This window comes from Cynocephalus volans, chromosome 8, assembly GCF_027409185.1.
Source record: "Cynocephalus volans isolate mCynVol1 chromosome 8, mCynVol1.pri, whole genome shotgun sequence".
NCBI classification, from domain to species: Eukaryota; Metazoa; Chordata; class Mammalia; order Dermoptera; family Cynocephalidae; genus Cynocephalus; species Cynocephalus volans.
In genome coordinates this window covers 88,556,704-88,584,225 of record NC_084467.1, presented here as the reverse complement: position 1 = coordinate 88,584,225, position 27,522 = coordinate 88,556,704, and the positions used below count along the sequence as shown (strand labels likewise).

Sequence of the window (27,522 nt, the reverse complement as noted above, 5' to 3'; positions counted from 1 at the left end):
ACCAGGGATGTGGACTTGGGGCTGACTGTCAGGCCAGTGTCTCCCCAGCTGACTGAAGCTTAAATTGCAACATGTGGCTACTGTCGACAGCCATGTTTTCTACCACATGAAGAAAGAGGACATTTCTGCTGGTTTGGAGCTCCTGGTTCCACATGGACCTGAGGCCCAGGCACTTACCATTTCCTGTGTTGCACAAGCCTTTTGCGGCTTAAACTAGTTACAGTTGGGTTTTTCTCACAATCTAAAAGGACTAGACAATACATGACTATGCAATTTTCTCAGCAAGACTGTGAACTCCTTAAAGACATGAAGGCATAGAGAAGATCCTTCTCATCCTTGTCCTATTGCTTTGTATCCCCACAGTTCCTGATACAGTTCTTTGAGCAAGATATTTACTGATAGATAACAGGGGACTATTTAGTCTACGTTTTCTCATCTTAAATCTCAATTTTGAAAGTCACCCTGAGAGGGCCAGCCCGTGGCTCACTTGGGAGAGCGTGGTGCTGACAACACCAAGTCAAGGGTTAAAATCCCCTTACTGGTCATTTTTTTAAAAGAAAGAAAGAAAGAAAGAAAGAAAGTCACCCTGAGGACTTAAAAATTATTATTTTAAAGAGACAATGTCACATGGCTGGAAAGTTTGACTCCTACTCCCCCCTTAAATGACACGAAAGCATTTAAGATTATAAAAAGAAAAAATGAAGACAAATAATTTGTCTCCCTTTCTCTGTATCAATGGTTCTTAATCCTACTATGCATCAGGAATTACTTAGGAAGCTTTAAAAACAAAACAAAAAAAATCTGAGGCCCCATGCTCTAAGTCTGGTTTAATTGGTCTGAAATAAACTGTGATTCCTAGAGGGGGAAGGGGGGAAGAGAGGGTCATTAGGGACACACAGAAAGAGTATGTTTTGTAGTGTTGAATATGCTAACTATTCTGATTTGACCACATCACATATTGTACACAAATACTAATAGTCAACTCTGTACCCCACAAATATGTATAATCAATTATGTTTCAACAAATAATAATATTATAATTGTTCTGAAGTAGAGCCTGGGTACCTCTATTTCTTTCCAAAAACTCTGGAATTTTTATTGAGATTGCAATGAATTTATAAATTTAACCAGGCAGTACTGACATATCACAATGTTACATTGGAAGTACCATAAATGTCATATCCTTATATACATTTTTTACAAATTTTTTGAGATATCATTAATATTCAAAAAATCTGCACATATTCAATGTAAACAATTTGATGAGTTTGGACATATGCATATACCTGTGATGCCATCACCCAATTAGGGTAATAAACATATCCATTATCTCCAAATGTTGCCTTGCGTCCCTTTTTGTGTGTGTATGCATTATAAAAACACTTAACATGAGATATACCCTCTTAAATTTTTAAGTGTGCAACATCATATTGTTAACTATAGGTGCTATGTTGTGCAGCAGATATCTAACATAACTGTAACTTTTTGCCCATTGAACAACTCTCTATTTCCCCCATTGTTTAGGTGTCTGTATTTCTCAGAAGACTGTGAACTAGAGCACAGTGGTTTTAACAATATATCTGTTGCTCCGCAGTAGCCTTTCAATGAACTTTGTGGAATGAGTGAATGAATATTAATATACAGTCAACTTTCCAATCTCCATGAATACATATGAGTTCTGATCTTTGATTCCCTTCCCACTGTCGCAATTCTTTCTGGACCAGCAAAATCCCCCACCAGAGGCAGCAGCAGCCCATTAAACCTACCCAAATACTTTCTGATAAAGCCTCTTCAAAGTTCTGCTTCCAATATGAAGCTTTCCCAAACCAGATTTCATTCAAACTTCTAGATCTAATGGCTAGAGGTCTACTCAAGAAAATGAATCTATGTAACGCCTGAGGAACTAAGAGAAAATGTGAAAAAATAAGATAAAAACAAAGTGAAAGAAAAAAGTCCAACCTATGCTTATTATGTGTCAGTTACCTGGGTTACAGTAATAAAAGGCATACAACTTTAATTAAAGATGTCACAGTTTAGTGAGAGGGAAAAAATTACACTTTACCAAACCCAGAATGGAAAGCCTTCCTGAAGAAGGTGAAAAGCAAGCTGACTTCTAAAACGAGTGGCTTTATGTGGCACATGAAAATATGTAAGATGACTTAAAATGTAAGAATAAATTTTTAAAGACTTGGTTTTTTAAAAATAAAAAATGAAAACATACAAAGTAATTAAAAGTTCAAAACATTCTTAAAGAAGCAAGAGAGGTGCTTGCGCAGAGAAAGTTACAGATGCCAACAGGCCTTCCATTTAGCCTGATCCCAAGCAGAGCTACCCTGGACTGGTCTTGTGAGTCAAAATCCCCACGCAGAATATTCTAAGGATAAGACCTATGAGCAAGACATTTTGTCAGCTGAAAATGATCCTAGTTAAGTTGCCAGCCTGGCATCTGTAGACTTGTGAAAGCTATTAGGCCTTGGACAACCCACTAAGTGCAGTAAATCTAAAAGTAATCTACACACTAACTTACTATAGCCCTGAGATGTATCAAGTTATATATTTTATCATTTTAACTTATATTTTTATTAAGTACATCCTTTCAAAAGCCTCAGAGTTGCTTTTTTCTGGCAATCATTTTTAGCTATTTTTTCTTTCACTATTCTTTTTTCTGGGTTTGGTAATGTATTTTTTCCTCTCACTAAGCTGTGACATCCTCAATATTTTTTAAATTACAGTATTTTTTAAATTGCATTAACCTACATTTTTATTTCTTTTAATCATTAAATAACAGGTAGGTGGCATAGATATGCAGAGCAAAATTTTTAGAATAGTGCATCTCTTAAAGAAGATTTGGTGAGTTTTTCCTACTCTAGTTTGGCCTGAAAGGGTTTGGGATATTGGAGATATTGGGTGGTAGCAAATTTACTACGGCCAGTAGACCATTTTAGATGGAAAGAAGGAGAAGCTGTACCACTTCCAAATGTATCCATTGGAAAACAAAACAGAAACCAAAACTCTGACCCATCTGAAGCACTAGAGTTTCAGAAGGATAGAGCTCCCGACTCCTAGAGCACAACTCTTCTCCACAAAGAAGTCTTGTGGAAACAGGGGGTTTTGAGTCAATTACATGAGGTACAACTGCACATTAATTTAAATGGGCTTTAGTTGCTACAAAATTAGTTGGCTAGGATACAGTGTACAGAACAGTGTTTAAATAGCAGGCCTGAGACTGCTGTCCTTAGAGAGTTCTGATTGCAATGTTGCCCTTGGCTTGGGCCTAAGAATTTGACTGGTAAATGATTCCCTACACTGATATAAAACTTTCTTTAAATGATAGTAGTTCACTCTGCCTAGACTGTGCTGAACACCTGCTTTCCTTCTTGGAGTCTGGAATTTCGGGTGGTGCTAGGCAGAGGGAGCCTACATAACCACCCCAAATAAAAACCTGGGGTGCTTTGTGTCAAATGAGTTTCCCGGTAGACAACACTTAACTCCTGTTGTCACACTCATTGCTGGGGGAATGAAGTGCATCCTGTGGGACTCCACTGGGAAAGAACTCACGGAAGCTCACGTGGTTTCCTCCAGACTTCACCCCACGTGTCTTCTCCCTTTGCTGATTTTGCTTGTCTCCCTTCACTGTAATACACCTCAGATGAGTGTGCGACTGTATGCTGAGTCCTATGAGTCCTTCTAGTGAATCATCGAAATGAGGAATGTCTTGGGGACCCCCAACACACAGGGCTTTTCTATCTCTTGACAGGCAAATAATATAGACCCTAACTTAATAATTGACTTTTCTCTCTCCTCCAGACCATAGGTGAACTTTTCCTTTTTTAGTTTACCTTAAAAATTAATAATCCTAACTACCTGTCACTTAAACAGAAATCCTTAATTAAGGATAATTTTCCCAACAGATTTGACTTTAAAATAGATCAAACTATGCTAAAGTCTCATTTTGCCAGCTTGGTTGACTTTCAAGATTGCAATCAGCAGTCCCACTTCATGTCAGGACAGAGCAACAACCACAGGGCCCACATCTCTCACGCAGCCTCCAGTGCAGTCAGAGAAAAGAACTCCATGGCTGACACTCTGTGGTGATGTCAATATCTCTGCTAACACATCTTAGCCATGTAGTCTCTGCAGTGTTGCCATTAGATGTGGCGCCTGGCCATTTATTCTTTGGTCATTGAAGGCATGTGACCTAAGTGGTAAAATAAGCTGCTAGCTAGACCTCAAGCCGTAGGAAAAGCCTGTAGGATTGGCTGTCATACTTGTAAAGCAGATTGGTATGAAAAGTGGCCAAGGGAGAAAGAGGAAGTGAATATTAGACATTTCCTCAAATCAGGAAATCTAGGCCTATCCAACCCTGCTGCTCACATTCAGCAGAAGCCACATTACTTTAAGTACCCACACTGCTCAAAATATTAACTGGTTACATCTTTCTAGAATTCATAAGACTTCCTGGAACGTGCCTCTTGGTGTGTATCTCTTAAACGTGCATTAAAAGTCCTTCTGCCGGCAAGAAACCTAGATTTTAGAAAATGGTTCCCACTCTTGCAGAGTTTTGTTTTTGTTTTTGTTTTGTACAAAGACAAGGATAAACCAGCTCCTTTAATCTCCAGGATGCCTCTGTCTTCCAAGTTTTATTTAACTTCCCAATACAAAAAAAGAAAAAAAGTTAGACTTAAATTAGTTAAAGTTACTTTAGCTCTAGTAAAGGCCAGGTATATGATAGACAGATACCTGATAGACACGTAGACTATCATTATACTATTCTGACCTCTGGTTTCAATTTGTCTTTTGAACTTCTACTCCATATACCTAACGTAATTATTTTGGAAGATCTGGACATCAAGACTGACAATCTCACTTGGAGATAATCTGATCTTAAAAGTTTGAGTAAAATAAATCCCAATGAGGAATCCTGGAGCTGACTAAAAGTGTGTATTTGGTGTAAATTTGCCCAGAGTAGGAAGACAGAACAGTTATCCTGTGACATGTGAGTGGCCTATTTATCTCAGCTTTAAGTCCCAGTGTCAGTTGCCTCATATTTGCTCCCTATGATACATCTGCTCTGTTCTTTGAAACCACCTCAGGTCCTTTTGGAAGACAGCCTATATAAATAAACAAAATACATTTGCTAGATCATTACCCCAAAATCTGATGTTTAATGTAAACATTTGCAGTTGGGGTCATTTCTACAGTTACTACCATCCCCCATTTTTCACTTAGAGTCCAACTTGTCAAAAACGTTTTGCTCAACTTGATTCAAACCACAGTAGTACCATCAACTGTTGATGTGATTCACCTTGATTCTGGTGGTATGCAGGTTAAAACAAGGCAAGGGAACTGAAAAGGTCAGCTAATTTATGTTTGCCCATTTGAAACCAGTTCCAAATAAATAAAATTTGCATTATAAAGTAGTCTTTGAAGTTTCTACTTGCACTTACCAAAAAATTTTTTAAATTTCCTGGAAAAGCTATTTTTCTCCTTCTTGATATAATTGTCATAATTCAATCCATAGAGAAGGAACTGGGTGGGAATATATTAACATTTCAATTCAGCTCAAAATAACTTAATACAATTATTTTCTGCTTTCCTTTATATGCCATGGTTGCTACCCCTATGCACCTTATGTGTAAATTAAAAGACTTTTATGTTATGGCTGTAAATTATATCCTGCTGTGATTGGAATTATCCCTAATTAATATTCTAAAGGAGACACAGTGACCAAATTCTTACTTTGCTGAATGTTGCAGAGAGGACTGCAAGGCTTTCACAGGCACCATTAACTCTGCCGTATGACAGTACTTTGAGAAATAACACAGACCTCTTATATGACATGAAACACCATAAAGTACTGTTCAGCTTAAATGCCAACAACTGGCTTAAGTAGAAACTTTTAACATATTAATGGCTTAACATGTCACCAAAAGAAAGAATACGCATGAGAACAATTTTGAAAATTCATTTGTGTAGCATATAGTTGGTAAATTCATGGTCCTGGTGTATTTGAATCATACCTGAATGTTGATTAGTCTTTCCAGGTGTGTTTTGAGATTTATAAATTATTTTACATCTAAGGGTAACAAACCATGTAAACTCAATGACCGATAGGTGAGAAATTTGTTAGAACTAGCTAATTGACTTCTTTCTTTTTCCTAAGAATTCATTCTATAGAAAAAGAAATTTTCTGTCCTTCTAAACAGGTTCATGGATTTGTTAAGAATCCTCCTTCTCTAAGATGTTGTAGTCCCATGACAACCTTGGTACTCCAACTGTTTCATGCAGTATTGTGAGGACAGCTAATTGCAGATTCCTAACTCCAGAAGTAAAACTACCTTCCCACCCACAACCTTTCCTTTGTGTTTGGTAAAAATTTTAAAAAGAAAAAAAAAACCTCAGAAACATCACAACCCAAAGAGACCCAGTTTAATACATAATAAAGAGTGCAGCTTCTTCCTCCGAGCCAACTCTTCAGCTCTTCAGAGTATAGATCCAACAGATCTGAGCTTTGTTCCTCTGATTTATTTCTAATTTCACCTTTAAGAAAAATCACCATTCTTCCTCAAAAAGAGCTGATAACCAGTGTGTCATACTTAGTCATCAATAGTCATAAATGACCAAGCAGGACCCAAAACATGATAATGATCAGTATTTTATTAACGGAAAGAAAAATTAGAGAGAAAGAGAGATCAAGATAGAGATAGAGAGAGAGAGAGAAACTAACATTATCTAACTTTTGGGAAATTTGAAGTATAAGATTTCTGGAGCTCACTGTTGTATTTCCGGCAATAAGAACAACCTGGAGAGTCAATAAAAGATAAACTAAAAATACAGAATGCAGATCTTGAGAAACTCAAAAGGCACCAATCACACTGAATCAAAAATAAAATTATAAAGAGACTTCAGTATATTGATAATTCAAAATTCAAATTATAAAAGCCAAGGAATAAGTAAATTTCATAAAATCTTTATTATTTATTAGCAGTGTATCCTTCTACACCTTAAAATAGAACAAAATATCTCTTGGAAGGTAAACTATTGATAACAAAATACATGTCAAACAATTTTTATTACTGGAGTAGAATTACTTTACTATATACTTTCTATATTATATACATCCATTTCTTGGTCTGTCTATGTAAGCACATGTGTAAAATAATTTTAAGACATACACATGTAAATACATATAACATATACACACATAATTATGGAAAATTTACAGTAGTCAACTTTACAATCATTTTAATAGCTGCACACAAATTAGTGTTCACAGAACTAAAACCATCAATATGGTTCCCTTTCCCCTACTTCTCAAATGTCATCTGAATTACTTTTCATTGATAACTTGAAAAAAATACTATCATCTTCCCATACAATTAACCACCTATTTTTACAATAACTCATAATAAAATATTTTACCTTTCCAGCTTTAGAAAAGATATACAGTTTAGTTCCACTTAATTTTTCATTCCTAAAACATACGACTCATTTTTTTTTTTTGTCAGTTGAGTGCAATTATTTGGTACTGCAGTTATTAAAGGTTAAGTTAACAAACCTGAGTCAAACATTCATTCAAATGCCTTTTTAAAAAAGTAAAATACGAACAAGATTTGCTGAAGTATGTATATTAGTCTCAAGGTACCCTCTCCTAATAAATACATTATAAATAACTCATGGTTGGGAGTAAAGCACTTCATACGAATCCATTTAACCAGCACGTTCAATGTCTGAGCAGTCCACTCTTAAGCAGCCTGGAAGAGAATCAGGATCTAAGGCTCCCCAAGTCCTCACAAAAATAAAAACCTACAAGGCTTCTGGAAACCTAAATATAAGATTATACCTACATGAAAGGGCTGTGAGTACCTCTAAGAGGGTCATTTCATTTTCATGTTAGGTTCCAAATATGCCAGCGTGTGCATCAGAGGGTTGCACTCTGTTTAAGAAATATCCCCTTTAATACTGAGAACTACTAAGCAACATCTTTTTCAGTTTTTTCCCTTCGTTGATTAAAAACTGGTGTTAAACTATCTGTGATTACAGGCAACAACAACCTCGTACCAAAAGCAGAATATTCTAATTGGGTTAAGAACTCTTTTGAGAGGAGGAAGGAAATAAAAGCATTTGGAATGTTGAGTCAGTTCATAGAGAAACACCAGTGCTTTCAGGAGAAACAATCAGTGAATGTTGATCTTCAACTGGATGCTAAGTTCTTTAAAGCCCCCAAGGAAGCAAAACTAATTTAAATGGCTCAGCAACAAAAACAAAGGGAAAGGTAATTGTCCTAAATAAGCTATATTAAACAATTATACTCTTGGTAGAGATAAACTTGGATAAACTCCATAACTTAGACTGAATTCGCAAAAGAATGAACTGATCTGCTGTATTCGTACTGGAAGCATAAAAATTACTTTCTAAAAACTTTCTCCCTTACTTTTTCTTAATAATGAGAAATTATGTATTCATTGTAGACAAAACCGTACTAAAACTAAACACATTTAAAATACAAATTTTTGGTAGCAAACAGCAGGAAAATCTACATCAAAATATATAGTCTAGTTTTTACATAATTTTATATATTTATAAATTTATCAAAATAGTCTCTTAAAGTTCACAATACATACGTAATGTTAACACTGTACATGTAAATGTAATAACAATTGTATTACTGAAATACATTAAAAATAACCTTTCAAAATACCAAACTCAACATTAAAACTGTCCTTAAAAGTGGTAAAATATCCATAAACACAGTTTCAGTGCATTTATAGAAGTCATTAACCAGTTTTCTGGTTTCAAGCCTCTTGAAGGTGTTATCTTAGTGCTCTCTGTAATTTAAGGTAAGAAGGCAGAGACATTCTTCCAGCAAGCAGTTGCTTTCCCTCTACACTGCTCATCCAGACGAAGAAACTGTGTCTAAGGGTGGAACAGCTTTCACCGGAGTGGCAAGGCCTTAGTCATGAACATATTCAGACTGAAGGGACTGTGCAGGGAGAGATATAAACTGAGGTTAAATTCCATCACTTGTAAAACTTGTAGCAAATCATGCAGCTTCTTCCTTCAACACAAGGCAGTTTGGGTCTATTATATCAAAGGTAAATGAAATAAACTAAGAAAAAATAGAAAGAAAAAGATGGGGGAAACAAAGCCTTTGCTAAGTAAGAAAGAGATATTAAATTATGTAAAAGGCAAAAAACTTTCGATTTAAAAAGGTTTATTAATTTACTAATAGTGATTTAAAAATTAAGTATTAATAGAAAGTTGGGAAGTAGCCTAAACCTGTTTCTAAGCTTTTGTGCAATGATATTGAGTTTTACTCAAAAATATTAAATAATATTTATAACCTTATTCAAGATTATTAGAATATTCTGAGAAGATGTATACTTTTTTATTTAATTCAATACATATTGACAGCATGTTAATGTTTCTAATGCAGTAGAATTAGTAGCCATTTAAATAAAGTCCTTAAGAATGCTTGAATTTAATAAATACCTTACAAATCCTTTCCAGTAAGTGGACATAAAGTACTACCAGCTTTGAAATTTTATCTTAAGACTCAAAGGCATTTATGGGATGAGTCTTGCAGTCATAACTTCATAAACAGTAGGCATTTTTCAAGTAAACAATACAAGTTCCTTCCATATCATATTAGATATTAACATATAAAAAGAGCACGATTGGGATATGTAATCAGAATGTATGGATAATAGACATAAACCAGGAAAAGATAAAGAGAGCTAGAGAAAGTTTGCCAGATAGTTATTTCTGAGCAGCAAATAGTGGTTAGAAAGAAGGAACATAAATCAATTTAACATTAAAAAAAATTTTTTTTGCACAATTCTTCTAATCAAATACCTTGGTACAACAAAGTTTATCTGATTTTCTATCAAATGTCCTTTTCTCCTACCCAATAATTATTTTTCATATTGATCTGCTGCATTTTATTAACAGGTCTTATCAATTCTGAGACTCGTTTGTTTTGCTGATGACACAGGTATCAGTAAAAAAGAGTCTATCCATTTTCCAAAGAACTTACAAAAAGATTCAAACTATCTTTGTTCAGCTTCGAAATCCCAGTGAATTTTATACCCTATGAACAGCCATTTACTAATTAAGTACCTACTAACACAGGGAGTCAAGAAGTTATGGTCTCCGACCCCAAAGGGCAAAAGAGATCACACTGTCATAACAGACATAAAATGAAAAGACAGAAGTGTCAACATTAAATAGTAATAATACACAGTGTAAAATTAACATTGTGCACAAGCAAAGGATTAGACAAGGGGTGGGAAGGGAAAGGAGGTGGTTCTTGAGGTTGCAAGTTTCAAGGAAGAGGTTAAATGTCAAGAGCTGTTAGGAAGGATGCAAAAGGTCGGCAAGCTGACTTTCTCGATACAGGATGTGGTTTATGCTAAAGCTTCATAACAGGAGTGAGATAATCAAGAACTAGGGCACTGTAATATAAATATACCTGAACCCACAAAGGGAATAAAAGAGATAAGACTCTGAAAAAGACAAGTGAAACTGGTCAAATACCTTGAAGACCATATACATTTAACTCATGAGACACAGGTTGCCATACTAGCAATTAGAGCACAATTAGAGTCCATATGGACTATCATTTTTCTAGCTGCTTTTCCCCTGTTTCTTTTGAAGTCTGTCGAGTAGACAGAGGGCAGAGCCAGGCAAGTCCTGCCCCCATGTGAGAATGCCACGCACACATGCTACATATCAGTCAATGCTTTCTTGGGAATATTCTTAACTTTTGCTTTTGTTCCATTAGAAAAGTTGTTCATCCTATCACTAACAGAAATTAGAAAACTCTTCAAAATGCTTATAAATTTAGAACAAAGTTGTTTTTGCAAACACCTCTCAATTCTCAATAAACAGAGATATATATAGCAAATAGACAATAGACAAATGACCTTTGTTAAACTAACTTTCTTCCAGGATAAAGTATTTATGTGTTCATCAATGTACGGGGGAGAAATATATGTATAGATACATTTTTATATTTATTTATTCTATGTACCATGGTACTCACTGGACTGGAAAACAGAAATAGTCTAGAATACTTTAAGGAGTTCTCTTATTATATAAAGTGTATATTCATTAGTCTTCGGGCAGAAGCCTTTGCTTTCACAGAGCAGAGCTTACAAACTCTGGCCTCACATATAGTTCACCACAGTCCCTATTGCTTCCTTTTCTGCCCACCCAATGTGCTCTCTTATGTTGCCTAACTGGCCCTGCAGGCCTCTGCAAACAAAAGAAGACATTAATTGGCCAACGAATGTACCTTCTGTCATGCTAGTTCATTCATTCAACAAACAATTACTGAACATCAATTGTATATGTTAGGCATGGGAGATAAAAATATAATACCAAAGTTCTCAAAAGAAAACGTATTCCATGATTTCTTTGTATGGTGTAAAGAAAGTTAAAGGAAATAAAAGATCAGTGGAAAAGGTTTAGCAAATTATTCTGACATCAGTATTTTGTAATAAATTAACTTCCTTTCATTTTCAATCTAAAATAAAATCATAATGAAAATGGACTAAGGGAAGAAGAGAACTGTTAAAGTCTACAAGATCTGCTCACTTTAAAAAATCATAATGTTTCAAGGCCTTTTCACCAGGGGAGCAACAGTGTGAGATTAAGGGAACACTTGGATTCCAAACACCACATGCTTACACAATGGGGTTGTTCTGAGGGTCTTTCTGGATCATTTGTACTCAGCCACGGTTCAGGATCCCTCAAGGAAAAACACCAGTACTCTCCACTTGAAATGTTAGCACAGAAGATAAATACATAAGCCTTGGTTCCTGGTTTGACCTAATACACATCATAACAAAGCATAACTTCATGCTTCTTTTGCAGTCACAGGTTGGACCACCAACTATAAAAAATGTTTTCCAAATGTCCATGTGTTGTAAAATCACTAATATCCCAGTAAAGACAATAGTCAGTTATTAGCATTTTTAATTCTTACAGCAAAAATGCAAATACATTTTGTACTCTATAGAAAATATCATTATTGCTGTTGATTTTATTATTCAAAAAATAGATTAATTGAAGTACAACTACCTAAAGTTCTTAATACATTAGATATATTAGTAGGCAGGTCAATTGTTCCAAGATAGGTACTAATCAACTACTTTCTATATGCCAGGCACAGTTCTAAATAACTTATATGTATTCACTCATTAAATGTTCCAGACATCCCTCTTTATAGATGAGGAAATTGAAGCATGAAGTGATAAAATAATTTGCCCAAGATCACACAACTAGGAAGTGGTGGAACTGGAATCTGAACTCCAGCAGGCTGTTTCTAAAGCCCAAACCTTTAGCTACCACAGTCTAATGCCTCAAGACAACTTCTGGCATTTGACCTATGATCACTACATATTCAATCCAACATTCTCTATCTCCCTGAAACAGACAAATAATGATCCTTGGTGAACAATAATATTAAAATACAAAAAAGTAATATTTATTACATTAAAAGAGATAAATATGTTTTTAAATGATTTTCATCACGACCAAATCCAAAAGAATTTTCAGGAATATTCTTTAAATTTAAAAGAAATTTTTATAAGAACACCCATACTTAAGTATTCTGACTAATTATAGTTTTAATTGTGCTTGGCCAATATTTTATGTTGTTGCCATCATGAATTCATACCTAAATGCATCTGAAATACAGAAAAATAATAATAGCAATGACAATGAAGATGGCTATAAAGGAAGTGAGACCTAAGGTATAAATATTATTTTAGAAGTTAGCCCTCGTTTACATATCTAAGAGATTTCAATTTCTTAAATATAACATTCAAGTTCATTTGGTCACTAAGTTCACCTGGGGTTATAGTGAGTTAAGACCAGATCAAGTTTATTATAAATATGGTATTATTATAGTATGAACACCATAAAACTAATAATACAGCAATATTCAACCTAGAAAATAAGGATAAAATTGCCTTACACTTGCAGCCCCCGACATTTTTATGGCACAATATAAGCTTCCATCAAAAAGTCTTATTCCCTGAAAGCAGTAAGATTTGACATAAAACAAAGTGTTAGGTAAGGAGATAAGACAATTTGTTCTGTTCTGGAAATTTGCTATTAATCTGTTTTGGCAGATGTAGGTAGTAACTTTAAAAATTTAGCTATTCTGGAGGTGTTTCTTTTTTAAACAGCCCTGTTACCTAATCATGGCAGAAAAGTGTCTAACAATTATAGAAATAAATACTGTATAGATTGTTAATAAATAAAACTGTAAGTCGGCTATCATAAACAGCAAATTGTAAAGAATTAAAGATTAAAGTCCTTGCCAGCAAATGAATGAAACAATGTCTTAATATTCAAATAACTTGAACAAAGGACCCGATGGCCTGGAATGTTAGCGTCCTACTAGTTCAAAATCCTGACTTAGAATCTCCAAGGACTCTTGCCATATTTTTTCTTTCCTGCATTCTCCCATTTTCCCAAGCCCCTTAGAGAAGAAAAAATAGTCTACTAGTTATCCCTGGTTTGAGTTCTAACTACAGAGGCAAAAAGCACCTAAAAAAAAACAAAAGTTTGTTTTAATGTGTCAGATAATTAAAGGAAAAAAATACATATTTGGTAATATGGTATTTTATATATAACTCCAGTGTTTTAAGTTTAATGAACAAATACAACACTGAGGAAAAATAAATATATCTATAACTGCCTCTATACTCCTGGGTCTCTTTATGCCTTTGCAATAGAGTTTCCCATTTTTGTACTACTTATAAATTAATATGCAAAATGTGTGCATTGATACATATAATATATAATATATATTATTAATATAATATATAATGTGTAATTGTTTCCACAATTTGTTTTCACAATATTACATTGCCTCTGCTAATGTAATACATACATCTCCAGTAACACTAGAAGATGCATACCTGGACAAGGTTTTATTGGCATCATATTAACACAAAAAGGCTAAGATTTGTGATAAAAGCAGCTCTGAAAAGGCTGTATACATTCTTCTACAGTGCTCTCTATGCATTTGGACCTCAAGATGTAACAAGCCTATTTTTGTGAATTAAAATGCTATATAAAATATTCTTTCCCTTTTCTACATGATTTTTAATATATTCTTTTTTCCTAGGGGAATTTAATACATGCTTTTCAACAATCACAAAGAGCTCAATTATTAGATGACAGACTGTTGACACCCAGCTTGACTCAGTCAACCATTACATGAGTGTTTTCAGTTCATCTGAACACCAAAATTATATTGATGCAATCTTGGTTAAAATGTATTTTCTCTTATTTTAGTAAAATCATATTTCTAGAAAAAAGTACACAATTTCCAGATTAATGTATATTAAAGCTAAAACGGAAAACTCATTTTGCTTTTTGTTAGTACTTCATATACTAACAATGATACCCTGGCTCTTAAGCACCTTAGCTTAACATTCACAAACCAAGATATTTTATCCAACTTTTAGTTCTGTACATATTTATTATGCATTTACTGTACTATGAGACCCCAGGAAACAAAGATGCTTCTGAGAAGCTTAAAAACTAGCAGAGGAGAGAGAGAATCATGTATAACTGAATATATAACATGAGAGTGAGGGGGGTGTGAACAAAGTCCTGTGGCAGTCGAGAAGGAAAAGACATTCTTCCCAGATGGGCCACAAATGCTTCATCAGAAAGATAACTATTGGGCCGGCACCGTGGCGCACTCGGGAGAGTGCGGCGCTTGGGAGCGCAGCTCCCGCTGCGGGTTCGGATCCTATATGGGAATGGCCGGTGTGCTCACTGGCTGAGCGCGGTGCGGGCAACACCAAGCCAAGGGTTGATCCCCTTACCAGTCACAAAAAGACAAAAAAAAAGAAAAGAAAAGAAAGAAAGATAACTATCAAGCCAGGCCAGGAAATATAAAACCAAGCAGAGAAAGGAGGAAAAGCAGGGTGAGCTGTGTGTGTGCAAGGGTTCAGGCTCAAGGCAGGTACGGCACTCACTCTTGTAGAATACCAGTCAGGATGCCGGGCAGAGATGCTGCAGAGGCCAGAAGGGAGGCACACGGCCTGATGGGGCAGCACCCTGAATGGCAAACCAAGGGAGCCAGAATTGACCCTGTAGGCAGAGGGGAGCTATTGAATGATGCCTAATACGAGAATAATTCAATCAGCTCTGTGTCCTAGAATTTAACACTGACAGCAGTGTACAGGAGAGATTAAAGGCAAGGAGAAAATGTAAAGGGCTATTCAATAGTTCATGAAGACCTCAATTGGGGCAGCAGTGGTAAGAATGGGGGAAAGAAAACAGACATTTCAGAGGGAGAACTGATGAGATGTAGTGACTGGATGTGGCAGAGGAAAGGCAGAGTAGCGTCAAAGATGATTCCAAATGTCCATCTTAGATGGGTGGATGAATGAAGATGAGATTATTGAGCCAGGAAACCAAGAGGAGCAGGCCGCTGAAGGAACATGTATTCTCTCCATCACAGGTGACACCCATGGGAAGCTGGAAGTGTAGACCCAATGCTCAGGAGACTGGAGAGAAGAAGGCCAAGGTCAGAGGCTGGGGCAAATCATTAAGGGGCAAGCAAAGGAAGACAAACAAGGAGAAACAGGAAAATAATATTCCAAAAATCAAAGGGGAAGAAAAATTACGGGAAAAAAGGTGGTCAATACTGTCAAATACTGCAGAAAGATTGAGAAGAATGAGGACTAACAGGAGAGATCGCCAGATCTGGCCTTAAAGAAGTCAGTGGTAACCTGTGGGAGAGACTTGCACCAGAAATGGGGGGCTACCTCCCAGGTACAGAGCAAAGCAGCACCAAAGAGATGAGGGGAGGCAATGAGGGCTTCTCTTTCCCCAAGTTTGGCCATAAAGGAGAAAGTGTGAGAGGAAGACAGAGCTGAGGGAAGACTCCTCGTCCCCCACCAACCCTACCAATTTGGATGTGCGTGTTTGCAGGTGAGTTGCCAGGTGAGTGGACGGGGCAACTTCCTGGAATCGTTTGGAAAGAATAGGACAGGTAGATGGCATTACTGCCCGAAAACAGCGGGGGTCTTTTGATTTAAAGGGGAGGGAAAAAAGGATGAGTCCTGATGCAGATAAGCTTTGAGGCAGAGAAGAGGACAATTAAAGGCAACTCCTTCTGACAGATTTTCAATGTTCTCAGCAGATCTCAAGGCAGGGTCGACTGGCTCCAGAGGTGAGGAGGGGTTGTGCTGATGAAGAATGTTAAAAAGTTCTAAAACAGCCCATGTGGAAAAGAGAAAGGGAGTCAAAGAGTGATAAGTAAGTTAATTAAGAGCACTGAACGTCCAGGTAAATTAGAAACACATTTGAAATGAAGCCAATTGGCACAGTTACATGATTTTCTCCAACAGTGCTTAGAAGAAAGAGATAAGCAACAGATACAAGATATAATTGAATTGATCTAATTTTGGAGGCTGGTAATGAAGTGGCTACAGAAAGAATGTCCAAGGGCAACTGAGAACATTGGAAAAAAAGAAGCAGAAATGACTAGGGAGGCTATAGAAGGAAAGAAGTAAACTAAGAGGTCTGGGGAAACAGGCAAGGGTCACAAAGAGGTCATGAGGCAGAGTTAGGGGAGGTAAGTGTTTGAAAGGAGGCTTGCAGAATTCAAGATATCAGAAGCATCACTCTAAGCAATAACAAAGTCTATTCAATGGATTTCCAAGTGAATAAAAATAAAGATCACTGGAGTTAAGCAAGATTAAAATATTGTCGCTGTGAGACCTTGGTCACGTTATTGCCTCTCTGATCTTGATTTCCTCCTCTGTAAGTTGCAGATTAAATAAATAATGTATATAAAGTACCTGATACAATGCTTGGCACATAGGACGCACTCAGTAAATGGTTGATGATGATAATGATTAGAAAAACATTACAGTTGTCCAGAACGTTGGCGGTAGGCTGGTAGCTAACAACTATAAGCAAAATTCCTCAAGGAATGAAGGCAAATGGATGACAGTGATGGGGACAGAAAGACCTTTATGTCATTGGGCGGTGTTTCCAAAAGAGAAGATGGTGTTGAAACAAGGTGCCCAGTAAGAATTCAGAACACAGCCTTTACCTCTTAACCATAAAGATTTGGGAGCTACCAGAGAGTAAGCAGGAGTAAATGAGGGAAATCAGGTTGGAAAGGATCAACCTTATTTTGCTCACTTTCAGACGGAAACTTCTTGATTTTCTCTTTTGGTTGACTGCTTTTTCATAACAGAAAGCTGAGGAGTTCACAACAGTCTGCCCGAGAGAGGAAAATATATGCTTCTATGGATAAAACCTCTAACGGCCATTGGGGAGTTTAAATATTCACTGTCAAGGACAGCCTGTGTCATTTACCAAAGACAACTTTAGGGGCAAATCCAATGACCTTACAAGTAATGTGCATGGAGTATTTGTACTTGTTTGCACATGGATACACACCCACATGTACGTGTATCTGTGTGTCAGAGGGGGCTGCAATAAAAATACGCCTTTCTGGGTTAAAGATCTTACGCATACATGCGCGTGCACACAGAATAAATTTCAAACTTTTGGAAGAAATAATTGACTTACTCAGTATTAGAAACATGAAAGTATGAAATAAGTAAACCTACAAAGAGGTAAGCATAGCCCAGTGCTAGATGCTCTGGAGAAAACAAAAATAAGAGACCATGTTTTCTAACATCATGTTTTTAACTTCAAGTTTACCAACCAATTCAGTGGAAACGCAAGGCCTACATCCATGACACAGGTGACTCTCAATACAAAAGAGGGATAATGAAAACCAGATGACCAATGCCGACAGGACTTCAGAAACATTATGATTGCTACAGTTGGGTGAGGCAAGGAAGGCTTCACGGAGGAGGAGGTAGGACTTAAGCAAACTGCTGATGGGAAGGAGTCTGAGAGGAAAAGAGAAGGAGGAAGCTAGACTAGGTTGGGAACACAGCATTAAGAAAAGCACAGAGGCAGGAAGAGCAGGGCACTTTCGAGGACATAAGAAACCCTGCCTGGCAGAAGCAGAAGGTGCATGCTTGGAAATAGAGGAAAATGAGTTTGAAAAGTTGGTTGTGGAAGACTCAAAAAGGCCCTGAATGGCAAGCTGCAGAGACCAAACCCACTTCATGTCAACATGGAACTAAAAGTTATGCTTCAAACTACCCTCTCAGTGCATAAATTAAATATTTTTAAAAGATGAGGAAGAAAGAAAAAGCATGGCAGTACTCAAAAGCAAATCAATATCTTTGTGGCTCAGAAACATACCAAAACCCATGGCAGGTCAATGACTATAGAGGTGGAAGCAGGCAAAGATGGCTGTGTTCCACTCCTGTGGGTACACAGGTCAAAAGTCCCTGGCCTGGAATCAGCCCATGTGGAAAAGAGAAAGGGAGCCCTCCCCCATCTGTGGAAGGAGGCTCAGAGAAGCTGCAGCCACTGCCCTCGGGCCAAGGCTTCTGCGAAGTTGTGTCCCTGCCTGAGAAGCAAGCCCAGGCTGGACTCACCAAGAGATGGGAGCCTGAGTCACAAAGACCTGTTTCTAGACAGAAAGACCTAGAGGGTCAGGTGGAGCCAACAAGACAAGCAGCAAATGAGGAAAGAAAAACACACAGAGAGAAGAGAGAAACAAACACGAACCTCCCATCCAGTGTGAATCTACCAACTAAAATTCCCAACCCACAGGGAAAATGAACACCAAGAGAACTGACAAAAACCTGCAACCAAAACTCACAGGCTGAAATGCAAATAGCACTGCATTATGAAAATGATCTATCTCCTGAGATCCTCAAGGTGAAAAAATGAAAAATATCATAAACAGAACAAGAAATCATGAAACAAAAACAGGCAGGTCTGACTTAGAACAGATGGCCATCATAAGAAGCAACTTAGAAATGCTGGAAAAGAGACAGCCACTGAAATCAAAAGGTCAATGGATTAGGGACATACTCCAGAATGGACACATTAAAGACAATTAGTGAACTGGAAAATAATAGAAGAAATTCAATCAGAATAAAGCCAGAGCTTAGGAATTGAAAAACATAAAATAGAAGATAAGAAATACTGAGGACAGATCAAAGGCTTCAACATAAACGAATGGGGTATGGCAAAAAGAGGAAGTAGGAGGAAAGGCAGAAAAGCAGTATGTGAAAAAACAATGGCTGAGAATTTTCCATAACTGAAAAAGCCATCAGCCCTAAGATTGAAAGCACACACTCAGGCCAAGCAGGGTAAATTATAATGAATCCATATCTAGCTATATTATGGTGAAACTGCAGAATTTCAAGGAAAAAGAGGAAAATCTTACAATAATTGATTTTATTCTTCAACCGCAAAGGCTTTTTAAACAAAGGCTTGCACTAGGAAACTAGCATTTCAAGTGGATTCTGGCAGCAGTGCAAAGAAAGAGGGACCAGAAAAATGAGGGCAGAAGATGCCTGCGTGGAGCTTTCAACCTGGTGGAAGACAATGGCTTGTACAGCTTCGTCTTACCTTGCTCTACCAAAACAATACTGAGTCCACAGCAGACATTCATTTAAACATTAGATACAATTTTTTAATTGAACAAGCCTTTATACATATATAAAAAGCACATACTTTCTTTTACTCCTGGCCAAAAAAAGGGAACTAGATTAAAACAAAACTATTTTCTATTGACCTAGCAGTATTACTAACATCACATAAGAAAGAAGGTATAAAATTTAATTGAACAGCCAAGGTTAATAACTCCAACACACTTGAGAATATAAACCAATTATTAGCCATTATCTATTTCTGATCAACTTTATCACTTAAAAGCAAGTTTTGTGTTTGAAAGAGTCCTTTCAAATGGAGAGTCAAAAAGTGCTGAAAGGCATTTTACAGAAAATTAATGTAAACCACTATTTAACATTGGAAACAACTGCCAGTTAAGTATATCTGCACATACTATGTGTACATAACTAGCTTATATGCAAATTTAAAGGCATTATCTGAACCATGCTGACCTCAAAACAATTTGATGCTTTAATTGTCAAGTAACATTCCCAAGTTCCCTTGGGAAGAGAACAAAAGAAGAGCAATGTTGAATGAATTCCAAAGACGTGGTTCAATACTGAGACTGAGCTCATGTTCTCAATATTATTAGTATCCTTGGCTGAAAAACTGCATCAAACTTTAAACAACGCCACATCAAAGAGGTGAGATTAAAAATATATATATATACATATAGCAATTTAAATATACAACAAAAGGTTAGAAAGCTAGTACTAAGCTTTAATGTTAAATATAATAGTTCATCTTTAATTAAATCTTTGTGAATGAATATATTTAAAATCAGGACAGGATGACAGGTTTTAAAACAATAAGCAGAGGGAAAAGGCATTCAAGTTTACATCAGGAAAAGCTATTACACACCATTGGAAAGTAGTAGGCACTTTATGGGGAACGGATGTTCAAACAATCAATAAGCAGTTCATCACTGTCACCACTAACGTTATCACAAAGTAAAAATGAGGTGTGCTTTAAGGCACAAGCCAATCGCTCAGTAGATTTCAACAAACTGGTTATTTTACAAAGCTCAAATCCAATATTTTGATCGTATTCCAAGTCCTACTTTTAGAAACAGTAATTCCTTCGAAGTATATATATTCTGCCTGATGTTAGAACACAGAGGAACTTAACCTATTCATATGCTACCAACGTTGTTCTTCCGCTGGTCAAAGTTGAGGTGGAGAACTCATCCACAGTCTTCATAACCAAAGAGCAGCACTAACAAGCTGAGCATCAACGTGGGTACTAGCACTGAACAGGGAACTGCATTGAAGCCAGTGTCACCTGTGGTATAAGGATGCTAAGGTCAAGGAGGAAGTATACAATATTTACTTTCAATTTTCCTTTCAACTTTAAACCAAATGAGTATTTTAATTTTTAATTCCCTTCTGTCCCTAGAACTGTATTAGAAACCATGAAATATAAAAGACTTTTATGAAATGTCTGCACCAAAAAAGTTTAAAATGTGGAGAAAAGTCTTGCATATATAGACAATAATAATCTAGATGCTTATGTATGTAATAGCAACTATTTATTGGAAAAATAAAGTACTAAATATTCAACACAGATAGGAACAGAAGTTAAAAGGGTAAACACTACTGGGTACAATTTATCGGGGAGAGATTCCCAGGGGAGATGGAAGGCAATATTTATCTTCAAAGGTGAGAAATTGGTGAAGAAGGCAAGGGGCCTTCCAAGAAAGGGTTTCGCAAAGGCCAAGAAAGTGGAAGAAAAGGACACAGGAACACAGAGTTGGGGGACAAGCAGGGTAAATGCAGGTGCAGAGACACAACAGGGGACACAGCACAGAGGGCTTGAAAGCTCAGCAAAGGAATTCAGGACTGAGGTTCTAGCATTAGGGGCTCACTCATCATTTTTGAACAGGGGCATACAATGTTGAAATCAATATCAATTATCTGGCACTGCTTTAAAGCAGGGGTCTTCAAACTACAGCCCATGGTCCAAATTCAGCCCACAGCCTATTTTTGTTCATAAGGTTTTATCGAACCCAGCCACAACATGCACTTACGTATTGAGTTACACAGTGGGACACGAAGTCAAAAATATTTATCATCTGGCCCTTTACAGAAAAAGTTTGTTGACCCTACTTTAAAGTATGAATTAAAGGTGGAAGGAGATTGAATTAGGAAGATCACCAAACATGTAAACACAACAAAGGGGATGAGGAAGCAGCAGAATAGAGAACGGGAAAATTCTAAGAAAGAATCAATGGCATCATTGACATAACCTACAATCTTCACCATGACAATGTCCCTGGGAATGTTTGAAAATTATGGTATAAAAATGAATTGCAAAGCTTAATACAGGCTACTATTCAGTAATTTTTAAAATCATAAAAAAAATTTTAATAGGGGATATTCAAAGCAACTTCCAGAAGAACCTTATGGTAGGATAGCTTATCATTACATATATTTATATGACCTCCAGGTGAATACAGAAAAGCTTGTTCTAAAAGGCTGTTCCCATAAAGTAGGATTAATGTGACCCCCCAATACAGAAGTGACAAGAAATTAGTCAATCGACTATATATATATATATACATATTTTTTTTTAAAAAAAAATAACATAGCCCATTATTTTACAACTCCTCATGATCAAATGTTATAAAAAAGGTGCTTACTAAAGACCATAACTTTTCTTTGGGTAGTTAAGTTTCCATTTATAAAAATAAACATTTAAAAATTCATAATAAAAATATCCTAGAGAATACTGGTTATACATGATTACTTAATAGAATCATTACTATCATGTGTGTTGAAACACAGAATAATCATTGAATAAGTGTAGCATTTACCCAAGGCCACCCACTGAGGTAGAGACGGAACAGAAGAGAGGGCTCAAACCAGTTTCTCTGCCTTCAGGGTTTCCACTAAGAGCTTCCATCCACACAGACTGCCAGAACAATCTTCACCAAATCAGATCTGTCAAGTTGCTCCTGCTCACAAGATTCCCATGGCCAACACTGCACTTCAGCTTAACTTTCCAGCCTCATCTTCAGGTAATGCCTGTGCTTTTAGCTACACTGGAACACTCACCGCTCATAAGACAATAATAGCTATCAATTACTGAGCACTATCTAAAAGTACCACGCAAAACACTTCACATGATGTATCTCAATTAAGCATCATAACCACCCTACTACATAGATATTACTACCATTACCACATTATCCGCAAGGCCCCATAGTTCACCAACCCCTTTCAAAGCACACAGTCATGTGTTTATATAAAAGCTACAAAAATAAATGTTTGTATTCCTTATCTTCAACATGTCCCACAAAACTGCAGAAGCTTCAGGGTACACACAAAAAAACCTAGATCTGTCTTGATTATTATTACTATTCCCATTTTACCGTGACTTAAGTTAATTAACTTGCAGAAGTCCTCACAATAGGAACTGCCAGAGGTAGGATTTAAACCCAAATCTACCTGTCCTCAGAACCGAAGAACTTAACTACAGTACTAAGGCTGTACCTCTGTTCTTGTTGTTCCCACTGCCTGGAACAGCCACTTCTCCTGTTCCGACTTTAATCATTAGATCTGTATCAGGCTCCTGTTCATCCCTCAGAGCCCCATGAAAATGTTACTCTTTCTTCACAGCTTTCCTCTTGGCAAAATGAGATATCCTTTAGATATCCCTATATTTTAGCTACCTACAACAGTATATACATGACATAATGCAATCAAAAGTACACACCTTTTGGAGTCAAACTGTCCTAGGTTCAAATTATGGCTCTGCTGCATGTTTGAAGTGTGATCTTGGGAAAAATATTTAACCTCTCAGACCCTCAAGATTTTCATCTTTAAAACAAAAGTAATAATTCTTACTGCATTCATTCATTCATTTAAACATCCATCCATCCTTTTATCTAATCAATGAATATTTTTGAGTGGCTACCATATGCTGGGCACAGAACTTAAAACTGAAAAACAGAGGCACCATCCCCACCCTCAAAGAGCTTACCATCTTGTGGATGATGAAAATTCAGAGTGAGAGAAGTAATGTGATTTAGACCAAGGAGGGATGTAGAAAAGCTTGTGGGGGAAGCACCAGGACCTACACCAGACTCTGGGGTCAGGTAAGGACAACGTAGATGAACAGCAATTCAGTGATGTGTAATAAAAATAAAACATGGCAAATATTCAAGACAGATACCACAGTAATTTCCATTTAATAAAATACTTCCACCGCGCCCACGCCATAATCACATGTCCCTCATTTCTTAAGCATTTGAAAACTTCTCTGAGTGTCAGGGAGTGAAATTGATTTTTTAAAGTAAGTAGGTCAACAAAAAATGAAACCTTGTACATTGCACTGGGCAGTAGAAACCACAAGACTAGCAGAAGAGACCAAATTAATAAAAATAAAATCTGACTGTTTCTGAGCATTCTGTCACAACCATAGGATTCCTTAACGTCTGTTCTTGTTTTCTGTGTTAAAGAAGTTAATGACAGAACAAGGAAATCATTTTTACATTTTTCTGGGGGCTGAACTGCTGCAAAAAGTGAGAGAGCAATTGCAGCTTTCAAAAGATGTTAATTGTAGCTTTAAAAATATTAGATTCCCTCTAAACACCCGTCACCCTCATCCCCTAAGAGTTTCTGGGTCTTTCTTAAAGGTGCTGCAAGGATATTGCCACACAGACTTCATTTTCCTACCTAAGGATTTTAAAACATTTTTGTTGAGTGATTTACTCCTAGTTCTTCAAGAGGCATGTCTTACATCTTCAGAAGCACTGGAAAAAAGACAATCTTATTTAGACAATAAAGCCACAACAATTAGAAAAGCTGTATTAGACTATAAATGAAAACAAGTCACAACCTCCTACTTTATTCCACATGAAGTGGGAATTTCCCTCTTAATTTAGACTTGCTATCAGCGACTCAGCAGGGCTAGGACCTGGAGCCTTCTCTCTCACAAGGGGTTTTCTAGGCAAAGATAAAGGAGGGAGGTACTGCTAATAGAGACCTGCTTCTTCTTACTCCTGGGAGGAGGAGAGGGAGGAAAATGTTGTCAGGCTGGCAGTTCTATTTATAATGGCTTTTCTTTACAATAGGATGACAAATTTGGGAGAGAGAAGGGGGGAGTAGCAGCAACTGCCCACACAGACTATTTCTTTAAATGCAATTCTTGGAAAATTACTCTTTTCCAGCCAGAATAAAGATGAGGAGGAGAAAAAGAGGTGAAAAGAAATAACAAATACGGAATAAGACCAAAATTAAGCAATATAAACATGACTGGGGAGGGTCAACAATTGTTTAAAGAATGCCCCATGCTTCCACCAGCAAAGAGTAAAACTAAGATCCAGAAAAAGTAAAATGTATTCTTGTGAAACTACCAATGCTTCTGGCATTCAGCTATAAATGTGGAATACAGAAAAGCTTTAGCTGTGAAATCCACAAGATATTTATATAATTATCTATAACACTTTTCCTGAAAATGGAAAGATCTGTATTCTGGTATAAAAAAGAGGCTGATTCACAACCAGCATATGAAAATATTGACTAAACTCAATTCCTGCTGTGAAGTATATAATTTATAAACATAGTTATGAAAATTTAAATACCTTATCATTTTACATCTAACTCCCAGTTACATGAATTTAAGTTTTTATGATACATACATACCAGTTTACATAGTGGGATTAGAATGAGATTAAGGTGTGGATGGGTGGGCAGTTTACCTAGGGCTCTACTCTATTAAGGAATCTAAAATAATGCTGAAAAACATCATTGGGAATAAAATCAGATGGGGAAAATTATATGTGTCAGAACTCCTCTTGGGGGCTGAGCCCGTGGCGCACTTGGTAGAGTGCTGCGCTGGCAGCGCGGCGACGCTCCCGCCGCGGGTTCGGATCCTATATAGGACTGACCGGTGCACTCACTGGCTGAGTGCCGGTCACGAAAAAACGACAAAAAAAAAAAAAAAAAGAACTCCTCTTGGAAAAAAAAATTTGAAAAGATGCCTGACATAGGGTTGGGAGTAGTAATGAGTCCAACACATCTATACATGAACTCACACACACACGCACAAACACACACACACATGCACGCACGCACGCACGCATGCACACTGCACCCTCATGCTGGAAAACATCCTCATAGTTTCTAAATGTCAGCTAAGGAGAGTAGGTCCCATTAAGGATTAACGACGGGGCTGTTGTTCTGCTGAGTGGGCCACAGCAGCACACTGCACCAACCTTTTTCCTCCCCCACCTTCCCTTCTCCCCTTCAGAAAGCAGCCTCCCTTGGGCAGTGGCTGAGGGAACATTTAAAACCAGTGGGTGTGAAGGGATGCCAGAGCAGAGCCTTCCCAGGATACCCCAAGGCTTGCTCATGCCAAGTGCAATCAATGTTTCAATCATGCTTCACATTTCCTTGACATGTGGGGTCTATTCTGTTTCTACTTCCTGCTTATCCTTGTTCTTCTCAAATCAAAAAGCATATTCCTATAAATCTCAATAGCCCTTGAGGCAATTAAAATATGTGATTAAAGTAATTCACAGTGGGGTTAACCAACAGATTTTACCCCAATGGGGACTGTTGATCATTACAAAGGGAGCTCGGTAGCCTAAATAAAGATGTCATTGGTAATATGTATTGGGAGATCTTCCCACCTGTCTCTAGAAGAGTGATAGCTAATATTAAACAACTTCGTGATACTTTGCCCCTCCTCTTACATCCCGGGAACTTACCAATTAGCCTTTCTTATAAACAACTTCCCTTTGCCATTTAATTTTGCATCAGTTCCCTGCAGGAAGTGAAATACTCAAGGGCCTGGTACTTAGTTCTGGGAAGATACTGTTCATTCAGCAACTTCCACATTTCAATTCTCCAAAATTCATTCACTGACATACGATGTGGAAAACCCTCTAATTCCTAATACCACCACTACCAAAGCAAATGTTATCTATGGTATGAATCAGCTCTTGGCTTTGCATCGAATATTCAGAGTGATTTGAAAACTTAACTGAAAAGTAACTTTAAGTCAGCAGTGTCCATGATGAGAATGTAAGCTGTTTCCCTTTTAAGAGAAACCATTTAAAAAGGACTTGGTGGGGGAAGAAGAAGAAGAAAGAAGGAAGAAAACCCAGTTGAAGCTTGGCATTTACTTGAAGAGGAGCCAGCAGAATGCAGCGCACAGACAGTTTCACAGCAGAGAGGGAACGCATCAATCAGGCTTCCTTGGCGCTATTAAATTTCTTTGGTGGCAGCTTCAGCTGGGAAAGCAAGGTGCAAAAGTTGCATTCAGGGTTCTGAGGACCAAGAAGTGGCATCTGCGAACTTACGGGGATAGAACGGCTCAGGAATCTCGCTGAAGAAGAAGAAAGCCCCGGACAGGAGGGTCGCAGGACGGTGGCACGCTCCTCTGCCTTGGCGCTTTGGGGGGCCGGCTGGCTGTTCAGGTTGCCCCCACTGCTGCTTCTGTTGTACTGGTTGTTGTTGAGCTCAGGGTAATTTCTGGTGGTCGGCTGGGAGCTGCCATTCAGGAGGTTGGTGAACGGGCTGGCTGGGACACCTGCCTTAGAGGATGAGGAGGTCTTTTTGTTCTCTGGGTCATCAGGGGCAGCATTCAAGTTCCCTAGAGAACTGGCTAGCCGGGAGTTTATGGAAAAGCTGAATGGAAGACACAGGTGAGGAGGGAAAAACATAGACGACAATGTATACTCACGCAGAGCTCCATTTCTAAAACACATATTCATGACATTAGGGGAATGGGATGAAGACAATTCTGATCAATGCAAATGATGACAAAATGGCTTCTTTATCACTCATGGTGATATAATAATAACACGTGGCCTTTACTTATACCCGTTAAATTTCTTTGTCAAGAGCAGTTAACTAAGACCCAAGAAGCTGGCCAAAACACTTTGGAGCTCTTGAAATAGAACATCCCGGGGTTCTATCTGTCCTGAGGGAGGAAGTAAATGAAAAGGGCCAAGTAAGAGGATAATTAAAAGCAGACTTA

General features: G+C 37.4%; 1 protein-coding gene across 8 annotated transcripts in view; it reads right to left on the bottom strand.

Annotated features, from left to right (window-relative positions):
* Nucleotides 1-8,609: 8,609 nt before the first annotated feature.
* Nucleotides 8,610-27,522, bottom strand: part of CDC14A (cell division cycle 14A) — a 159,722-nt gene continuing 140,809 nt past the window's right edge. For 5 of the 8 annotated variants that reach the window (XM_063104364.1, XM_063104367.1, XM_063104366.1 and 2 more), the window contains one exon: nt 26,729-27,170. In XM_063104364.1, the coding sequence (XP_062960434.1) occupies nt 26,729-27,170 (442 nt within the window). Of the gene's footprint in view, nt 8,984-26,728; nt 27,171-27,522 lie in introns of those variants that run through there. The other 3 variants (XM_063104365.1, XM_063104369.1, XM_063104370.1) reach the window with 3 other exon arrangements.